The sequence below is a fragment of the Ictalurus punctatus genome, chromosome 16, assembly GCF_001660625.3.
Source record: "Ictalurus punctatus breed USDA103 chromosome 16, Coco_2.0, whole genome shotgun sequence".
NCBI classification, from domain to species: Eukaryota; Metazoa; Chordata; class Actinopteri; order Siluriformes; family Ictaluridae; genus Ictalurus; species Ictalurus punctatus.
This window is the reverse complement of record NC_030431.2, coordinates 19,596,325-19,606,530: the sequence shown is the minus strand read 5'-3', so window position 1 is coordinate 19,606,530 and position 10,206 is coordinate 19,596,325. Positions and strand designations below refer to the sequence as shown.

Genomic DNA, 10,206 nt, shown 5'->3' with positions numbered 1-10,206 from the left:
GCATTGGAGGCGGGACTTCTTGTGCCACGTTGATGGAGACCCGTGGAGACGTGGAATTCTCCTGGACCGCCGCTAACTCCGATCAGGAATCTCATACAACCAAGACAGGCAAAGCTTTAGGTTACCGAGTAAAGTTTTAAAACCATTGTTGACAGCTTGAATGAGTTTGTGCATGCTCGTGAGCAGTGCTAAGAGGGAAGGTAAGCACTTTTAGTGCGATCGGTAACCTTTTGTAGCGGCGTTAGCTTTGCGCCTCTGTGTTGCCTCCTACCCGGGTAACATTTTCTCCAACTTCTCCGAGGTTTGGTATCGCTCTGACTATCTCGATCGGTTCTGATCTGATATTCGTGTGTCTGATCTTATCTGAAAGCGTTGATGGATATGTTGTGTACTGCTATACTGACACACAACAGTAACTAGCTAACGTATTAAAGCTAATGTTATCCCAGTCGGATTCATCGTGAGTAATTAATCACATTCTTGTTGTAAAAGTGATCATAGATGTTCAGTTGCTTGTGCAGAACATTGTTCCTGATTTAAACCTGATTCCTGAGGCTGCCTGAGTTGTTTAATCATCACTCATGTACCGTAACACGAACCTTAACCAGTCCACGTCACTTCTTTCCGCTTGTCTGTACGAACACACGTTTAGGAAACAGATTTATTATTATCATTATTTTTTTTAAACTTCTTGCAAATCCGCTGCAGCGGGTTAGCTTTGATTACAACGCGGACAATATGAGGATTTGCTTTAAAACAAAAAATCGAGGAACACATCAGTGTTTACTTCCTCCTCGTCCAGCCGATAGGGCTCTGTTTGAAGCCGCGCTCAGTTTCATGCTAACTATTGAGCGAATTAGCTCAAGTGACGTATATTTTGTTGCTAATGTCACTCAAATGCGTAATTGCGAACAAATTTAAACACCCATATTTCTAATATACAATTCAATAAAACATAAACAAATACACTTTGGAGCAAGGGTACACACTAAGCTGTGTTCTGTGTAATAACCTAGCATGTCATGCTAATCACCTAGCCGAGTGTGAGTACGTTACTAGCTAGTAACGTACCGTTAACTCTGGAGGAACAACATAGGCGAGTTTTATTGAAAATAGTCTGCTGTATGCACAAATTGTGAAGTAAAATATAGCATGTGTGCTTAAATATTATGTAATATGTCTTATCTGGGCCTGTGACTAAGAGTTTAGGAGTTAGTACTGTAATTACTAATTGAATGATGTATACAAGGTATCTGAAGTTAATGGGTTATTTTGGATTTAGAGGGTTATTTGTACTTTAGAGGTATTTGAAGCCCCAGAAAAATGTTAGTTGGTTCAATAAAGTAAGGATGAAATAGTAGTAGTTTTTTCTTTAAAGATGAAGATTTAATAATAGCATGTAGGTCAGAAAGAAGAAGCGTGTTACACTGGATCTAGTGGAGTGTGATAGCACTTTTCTGTCATACTGTTTACATTTGTCATTTCTTTATGCAAAACACAATGCTCACATCAGAACATGGTGTTTTTGTCTGGTCCAAGAGCATACATAGGCAAATCTGTCTCCAAAACATGTTCATGCAGCTCTGGGAAAATGCGGCCTGCAAAATCTAGCATAGACGGATTAAAACTGAATTATTAAAATGTTTATTCTAATAAAATCTTGGTCAAATTCTGTGGCAAATTATATGATGTTAGTTATGTGCTGCAAGTCTGTTTATACGACTAAGGCCAGCTTTATATGTGGCGCTTTATATTTTTCCTGCCCGATTTTACTGTCACAGACAAAAATTGCACATTGTGAAACAGTTCTTTGGTTGCGAGTATATATATGTATATATATGTATATGTATATATATATATATATGTATATGTATATGTATATATATATATATATATATATATATATGTATATGTATATATATATATATGTATATATATGTATATGTATATATATATATATGTATATATATGTATATGTATATATATATATATGTATATATATATATATATATATTTTTTTTTTCTCTCTCTCTCCTGTGACAGTATTATCATGAAACCCACCCTTTTCAAAGCATTGTAAAGCACCCTTAAGTGTGTGCACAGCCTAGCGCCCTGCCTTTTGTCATTTTGTCAACTCAAAGCATGTTTTTACTGCACGAGTAAGTTATTACTACAGACAAGAATATCAACTTCTTTTTTTCCAGTACTGAAAAAACATTACCATATAGTTAACTCACTCATAAAGGAAATGTCTAAGCACAATCATTGGAGCAGTCAGTAAACATCTGTGTAGAAGTGTACATTTTTCAACACTTTTAATGTATTCTTTAGTATGAAAATAGTCTGAAAACTAAGCTCTAAATCGATATGATGTGCTTATACGTTACAAACGTTGTCATCTGGGTGTGGTTCTCAAAACAACACCCACAACAATAACAACACCATCACCAGCATATTGTTACCAGCAGACCACCGGCAGGAACTGGCAATCATATTAGTTGTAACATAATTCATTATTATGTTCATAAAAGTTCATAAAAATAACTAAAATTTCAAATGTTTATCAACTGAATTCAACAGCTGCCCTTACACTTCCATATACAGTTATGGTCACCTCTGCATTTCTGTCAAATAATGCACTACTTCTCTCAGAAACATTAAGATCTCTGGAGATGGACTTGTAGCCTTGAGATTGTCCATGCGTTTCCAAAGTTTTGGTTCTCAAATCCTCAGACAACTCTTCTTTCTTTTGTCCATGCTCAGTGTGGTACACACAGACACACAACACAAAGGTTGAGTCACCTTTTCTCCATTTTAACTGGTTCAAGTGTGATTTCTATATTGCCAGCACCTGTGAATTGCTGCAGGTGAGTTTAATTACAAATTAAAGGAGCATCACATGCTTGAAATACAATTATTTCTGAAGATTTTGAAAAGGTGCCAATAATTTTGTCCAATTTATTTCTGGAGGACTGTGTGGAATGTCTCAGATTTGGCTTTTTATTCTCTCTGCTTTTTTATTTTGTTGTTCCAATGCAAACAAAAGAAATAAACATGAGAATACCAAAGTATTTGTAATTGCAACAGTTATCTGACAGACATGCAGAGGTGCCCATATTTTTGCCCATGACTGTAAGTCCACAAGTCCCTTTTTTCGTAGTGCAGCTAAATGTCAAATTTCCAGTTGCTGGTAATTTCCCATACACTACAACTGCTATAGATAGAGATCGATGCACCTTGTAATATACCATAACTCATCTGTCATGGGGTCTTTGTTGCAGGATGAAGCTAAAAGAGATTAACCGCACCGCCATCCCAGCTTGGAGCCCAGCTCAGCAGCACCCGATTTACTTAGCTGCAGGTAACTTTTACACACACACACACACACACACACACACACACACACACCCACCCACACAGACCCTATTATTATTATCGTGCATACACACCCTTATTCTTCGAGCCTCTGAATGTACTATGCAGATACAATGGTTTTGTTCTTTTGTTAAAGGAATGTGTACTGTCAGTAAAACAAGGGTAAAGTTGAGTGTGTTTGTAACCACTGGTTACCCAAGTAATATCAGCAATAATATGAAGTCTCTTCTTTGTATTCATCTTCCAGTCTTGCTAAAACAGTTTGGCTTTCTCTATTGTGTTTAGTTAAAAATAAAAACTTTTTTCTTTCTTATTTTTCGAAGGAACTTCCGCTCAGCAGCTCGATGCTACGTTTAGCACCAATGCCTTACTGGAGATTTTCGAACTGGACCTGGTTGAGCCTGCATTGGCCATGAAGTCATGTGGTGCTTTCTCCTCACCTCACAGGTGGCTCTTTTACATTATGCTCTTTACATTAGTGTGTGATGTTATGGGGAAATAATCATGACATTGTAGTCGATTAGTTTCAAATAACAGCAGAGTCCAATATGTTCATTCCTCTTATACCACAGAGAATTGCCGAAGTTTGCATTGATGAACAACACATTGTTCTTTTTAATGCTTTTAACGTTTCATTCACGTTGTGAAATGTCCTGTTATACCTTGCGTTGTAGGATCTCTATACTTTTTTTTTTTTTCTCTCTCTCTTCTGTCCTGCAATGGAAAACGTACTGACCAAGAAAGCTTTTTCAGACAAAAGATTTTTAATCTGTTCATTAATATCCTTAGATTATGTACCTGTGAATGAGTTGTTACTCTCAAAAAGATAATGTATTACAAAGAGCACGTTAATATAAACCTATGATTTCGATTACTGCTGGCAGAATTGTTGATTCATAGAAAATGAATCATCACCTTCTGACCAATCAGATTAGAGAATTCAACAGAGATGTGGTATAAATGTTGTTTATTGCATTTTAGGTAGAGTACAGTTATCAGTGTAGATTAGTCCAGGTTTAGACTTGACAGCTGTTTATGGGGGGTTTAACGACCCAAGGTTATTTAAACTGAGATTTTGATATAATTGGTCAACCATGAAAATAGTTTTTTAATCCAGATGTTTTTGGATTATATCTGGTTTACCTAAACACTGTTGTCTGGCATTCACTGGGGTTCTGATGCAGACTGCACTGTGTGTCAATGATATCTATTTATAGGGGTAGGCGTCAATTAACTGTTCTTATGTAGGTTTAGAAGATTGCATCACCTTATGATGCTACTTCCATGGTTCAGGTTTCACAATAGCAGGGAAAGGGATGTTGTGAGTGAGTGCCTTCTCTAGGTGCTCGTCCTAGATATATAGAGTAAAGAAAAAATGCTAAATTATTTCTGCAGGTAAACTAACGTCTTTGACTAAAAGGCTTCCCTCTAAATATGCATTACTGGTCAAAAGATTGGAGACACTTACCTGAAATGTTTCTCATGATCTTAAAAACTTTACGATCTGAAGGTGTATGATTTAATGTTTGATGAATGAAATCGATGTTGTAGACAAAAATATAATCGTGCTGACATTCATTTCTTTCATTAGAAAACGAACATTTTATTTGCAAGAAATATTGTTTTAAAAGGGTGACTTGGAGCGAAATATTCTGAAAAGCAGCCAATAAATGTCCAGCGTAGGTGTGAACTCCTTTTAATACTGTTTAAAAAGCATCTCAGGGGGATTCCTCAAGAAATTGTTTGAGAAAATGCCAAGAATACATTTCTGGAAATTCTAGGCAAAAAGGGTGTCTACCTTTAAGATGCAAAAATATTAAATTATTTTGATTTATTTGGGATTTTTTTTTATCACAAAATAATTCCCATTGTTAAATTTGTGTTACTCCAGAGTTTATTATTATTGTAAAATGTGGAGAAAAAAAATTGAGTGCGTCTAAACTTTTGACTGGCAGTGCTGAGCAAAAGTAAAGACACTTTAAACTAACATTAACAGTGAAAGTGATTTATAAAATTGTTTGGAAGGTATTCATCTATGTGAACGCAAACCTTTGATGATGAAACATGCCCGTAATTGGACTCCTGTGTTCAGGACAAATGTGAAAAAATGTTAATGCCCTGAATTATAGTGACTGACAAGACACTACAGTGCTAACTATGGTTAAGGGATCTGCTCTGGGATCTGCAAGCAATTACTGACTATTGAAGGACAACAGAGGCCTTACTGCATGTCAGTCATCCCTTCTAGTTATGTTTTTTCCCTCTTTTGTTATTCGGTCTAGTTCTAAATTTTAGGAGGGTAAAGTTTTGCTTCCATGTGTTTATACAGTATATGGCCAAATGTATGTGGACACCTGACTGTCACACCCATATCTGCTCGTTGAACCACCCATTCCAGATTTAGTCCCCCTGTGCTATTATAATAAGCCTTCCCAGAAGAGTGGAGGATTCCACTAGATTTTGTGGTGTGGCTGTGGGGATTTGTGATCATTCAGCCACAAGAGCATTAGTGATGTCAGGCACTGATGTTGGGCGAGGAGGGCTGGGGCACAGTCAGCTTTCCAGTTCATTCCAAAGGTGTTTAATGGGGCTGAGTTCAGGGCTCTGTGCAGGACACTCCAGTTCTTCTACTCCAATCTTGGCAAACCATGTCTTCATGGACATTGTGTCATGCTGGAACTGGTTTGGGCCTCTTACTTCCAGTGAAGGGAACTCTTAATGCTAAGGCAAACAAAGGCATTCTAGACAATTGTGCTTCTAGCTTTGTGGCAACAGTTTGGGGAAGACCCACATATGGGTGTCATGGTCAGGTGTCTACAACCCTTTTGCCATCTAAGGTATATAATAATGGTCTAATGTCCATAATGCTCTTTTTTTCTTTTTCTTTCCAGATACCACAAGCTTGTTTGGGGACCACATGGCGTTAATGACCAGGGCCTGCTTTCTGGAGTTCTTATAGCTGGAGGAGAGACTGGTAACATCATTCTCTATGATCCTGCCAAGATCATTGCTGGTGACAGTGAAGTGGTCATCACTGAGAGTGATAAACACACAGGGCCTGTACGAGCGCTAGATGTCAACTCATTTCAGGTAACATCTGATCTGTATTCTGAATCCTGCAGATACTATGTACATGGAATTACACTTCAGAGTTATATGTTGGTCAGACTATAAAAATTGTATTGTATTTTTATTTTTTTAGACAAATCTGGTTGTGTCTGGAGGTAATGAGTCGGAGATCTACATCTGGGATTTGAACAGCTTCAGTACGCCAATGACTCCAGGACCGAAGTCACAGGTGCACACATTGTATTTACATCTCCTATGTGGTTTTATTTATTCTCAGGAATTCTATTGAACAAAAAAAAAATCCTGTGGTAGTAATTTTGCCGTCACATACGAAGTTCATGTGGAATAATCAGTGGTACAAGAATGGGTTATTAATTTTAATTGCTATTATATTTAATCAATATAAAGGATCTAGCATACCCCTGCAAGCCTCATGATTTTTGTTTTGCTGATTATTTTCTTGGTGGATGTTCTTGTTGCTATTGTTAGCCTCTGGAGGACATTAGCTGCGTAGCATGGAACTGCCAGGTGCAACACATCCTTGCCTCAGCCAGCCCCAGCGGCAGAGCCTCCATCTGGGACCTTAGGAAAAATGATCTCATTATCAAAGTCAGCGACCACAGCAACAGGGTCTGTCACTTGTCTCTTTTTCTTTTTTATTTTATTTTTTATTTTGCTGTGTGCGTTAGGCGTTTGAATATGTATTAACATTCAGAAATATGTGATTAAGGGAACATTTCAAACCATGTGTTTAGATGCATTGCTCTGGTCTGGCATGGAACCCAGAGGTTGCCACTCAGCTGGTTTTAGCCTCTGAAGATGACCGAATGCCTGTCATCCAAATGTGGGATCTGCGTTTTGCTACCTCCCCTCTCAAAGTCCTAGAGAACCACACAAGGTAGAAAAAAAACCCATTTGGTATCATGTTGTAAAGTTCTAAATGTAAAATTATGTTGACCTTTTATGGAAATGGCTCAAACTCTAGCTCATGAGTTAGTTGCATTGGTTTCTTTCAACACTGTGCTCGGTGACTGAGATTTTTGTGTGTGTGTGTGTGTGTGTGTGTGTGTGTGTTTGTGTTACTAGGGGTGTTTTGGCAATTGCTTGGAGTTTGGCTGACCCGGAGTTGCTGCTGAGTTGTGGGAAAGATAACCGTATCCTCTGCTGGAATCCGAACACTGCTGAGGTTAGTGATTCTCAGGACCTTCTCACATCTATTAGTCCACATCCAGATTGATATGAATATTATAATATTAGTCTGCAGCACGTCAGCTGTGATTTTTGGCTCATTGTGCACCTTGTGGATTCTTTGATTATTTTGGTCCACACCTGAATGCAATTAATGTGTTCTGACCAGTCCAAACAAGCCAACCACCCCAAAAGGGTAACATACTAAGGGTTTGATCTAAATGGACATATGTGAAAGATCTCTATTGCCACCCTCAAAAACAAGCCACTATCAAACCCCACTGGGCCTCTTAGCAATGTAAAATACTTGCCCTTAATCCTTTCACAATATTTCAAACATTACTGTACCAGTATACTTATTTACTGATCAGAGCCTCTTTTTTAATGGCAACAGCTATGAAACTTGTTCATTATTTTGTGTGAATTATTGACTGATTTATATATTATTTGTGTGTATCTTGTGTGTGTGTGTGTGTGTGTGTGTGTGTGTGTGTGTGTGATTGTTTTAAACAGGTCCTGTATGAGCTTCCAAGCTCACAGTGGTGCTTTGACATCCAGTGGTGCCCCAGGAACCCAGCTCTTCTGTCTGCTGCTTCTTTTGATGGGCGTATCAGCATCTGCTCAATCATGGGAGGCAATAACGATGCTGTCAACAGTGCCCAGGCTGATCAGGTAGCTCTGCTGTGACAAGAGGTCGCTGTGCATATCCTGGTTATGTTTATCCCTTATATTGCATCTACATGATCTGTTTCATGATTTGCAGGTAAGTTCCTCGTTTGCCAACATGGATCCCTTTGGCACAGGCCAGACATTGCCCCCGCTGCAGCTGCCTCAAACCAGCAGCGCTAACAGCACCGTCATACCACTGAAGAAACCACCCAAATGGATCCGTAGACCAGTGGGGGCTTCCTTTGCGGTAAGTTTAACTGTAGTCCATGACCGAGCAGAATCTTTTATGTATTTATTGGTCATTATTTGTGCTTCATTGGTATACATATGTGGTCTCTGACCAGTTTCGTTTTCTTTTCATCATCTGCCAGTTTGGTGGTAAACTTGTCTCACTGGAAAACATCAAACCGACGCCACAGCAACCCCAGCACCCCTTGGCCCACGTCGTCCACGTTAGCCAGGTTGTCACAGATACAGATTTTTTGGATCGCTCAAACCAACTTCAGGCCACTCTCACTGCCGGAAGCTTTGTGGAATTCTGCCAGAGAAAGATTGAAGTTGCGCAAAACGAGTTTGAGAAGACTATTTGGGCTTTCCTAAAGGTAATATATTGGCTATGTGCAGGCAGATGCTTGAAAAGAGGTGGAAGTAGAGTCATGCTTATCAGAGGCTAGAGCAATATTCAGGCTTTCATAGTACTTGATTTGTAATACATGTGTGATTCATGGAGCTTAATTAATTAATGTGTTATCCTCAGGTCCATTTTGAAGATGATGCCCGGGGCAAATACTTGGAACTTCTGGGATACAAGAAGGAGGAACTAGCGCTGAAGGTGATTCTTTTGCCTCCTCATTTCATCATTAATTCATCACTTCATATAATCATCTGTGCTATTTTTAAAGAACAAATCTAGTAACGTTTTTGATACTTCATTTGATGGTAAATGGTTGAGAGAGTTTTATTAGACATTTCCATATTTCTAGATTCAACGCACCACATTCAGGAAAACCAAATAACCCTATATAAAACAACAAAAGGGAAACAAACCTTAAGGAGTTTAGAAACTATGTTCTGCAGCTTTGCATAAAGCTATATATTAAGACGTATAACTTACAGCTAAGGTAGCCTACGAGTAGTTTTAGAGGTCAGGTAGTGGTGGGAACCACTACCTGACCTCCACAACTATATCACAAGTGTGAGTTATTGTGTTTGAAATGCCACCTCGAAGTGCATTATTTTGTTTAACATTCAGGTCTGGAGTGTGTTGTTCCACTTATATCACAGCGATTTGCCAAAAATGACAATGTTTAACTAGTTATTGAACGACACGTCACACATTGTAAAGGTTTATAAATAGATTTAAGGTTGCAGAAGGTCCGAGAAACAAGCTAATTCCTGTTCTTACTTACGTTATAGCCGCAATAGAAAACATCACCACATCAACGATTATTATGCACATCATGTTTTTTAAAACCGTCTATTGTTAGTCATGTATCATGTGGAGCGTCCACCATACTAGTCCCTGTGTATGAGCTGTTACAATAGAAGCAATAACGTATTAGAATGAGCACATTATTATTAACCTGTCATTCATGTTACAGCCAGAACTACTCTCCTAGTCATGGTGTTTTACAAAAAATAACTTGTTATAAAGTGTAATGTCACGTTTGGTATATTTTTCTTGAAATTAACTGGAGTCGCTCTTAAATTTGTTCTAAAGTGCCGTGTTCCATTGTTATTTGTAGGTGTTATAGAAGACCTGTTCAGTAACCAGTTGATTAGCTGCAAGCAATCCCTGTAGTCTCAGACTAATACTCCTAATACACTGTGTGCTTTCAGATTGCTTCAGCGTTAGAAAGGAAAGACCTCAAGTCAGATGAAGGCAATGAGGTAAGGTCCTTCGTA

At 38.4% G+C, this 10,206-nt stretch overlaps 1 protein-coding gene across 11 annotated transcripts in view; it reads left to right on the top strand.

Annotated features, from left to right (window-relative positions):
* Window positions 1-10,206, top strand: part of sec31a (SEC31 homolog A, COPII coat complex component) — a 30,368-nt gene continuing 20,162 nt past the window's right edge. For 7 of the 11 annotated variants that reach the window (XM_053686916.1, XM_053686914.1, XM_053686915.1 and 4 more), the window contains exons 1-13: window positions 8-200; window positions 3,282-3,361; window positions 3,699-3,822; window positions 6,267-6,465; window positions 6,578-6,673; window positions 6,934-7,074; window positions 7,200-7,342; window positions 7,531-7,630; window positions 8,146-8,304; window positions 8,396-8,548; window positions 8,673-8,903; window positions 9,059-9,133; window positions 10,141-10,191. In XM_053686916.1, coding sequence (XP_053542891.1) covers window positions 3,283-3,361; window positions 3,699-3,822; window positions 6,267-6,465; window positions 6,578-6,673; window positions 6,934-7,074; window positions 7,200-7,342; window positions 7,531-7,630; window positions 8,146-8,304; window positions 8,396-8,548; window positions 8,673-8,903; window positions 9,059-9,133; window positions 10,141-10,191 — 1,551 coding nt within the window. In that variant the 5' untranslated portion in view covers window positions 8-200; window position 3,282. Of the gene's footprint in view, window positions 201-3,281; window positions 3,362-3,698; window positions 3,823-6,266; window positions 6,466-6,577; window positions 6,674-6,933; window positions 7,075-7,199; window positions 7,343-7,530; window positions 7,631-8,145; window positions 8,305-8,395; window positions 8,549-8,672; window positions 8,904-9,058; window positions 9,134-10,140; window positions 10,192-10,206 lie in introns of all 11 variants that reach the window. The other 4 variants (XM_053686909.1, XM_017489439.3, XM_053686910.1 and 1 more) reach the window with 4 other exon arrangements.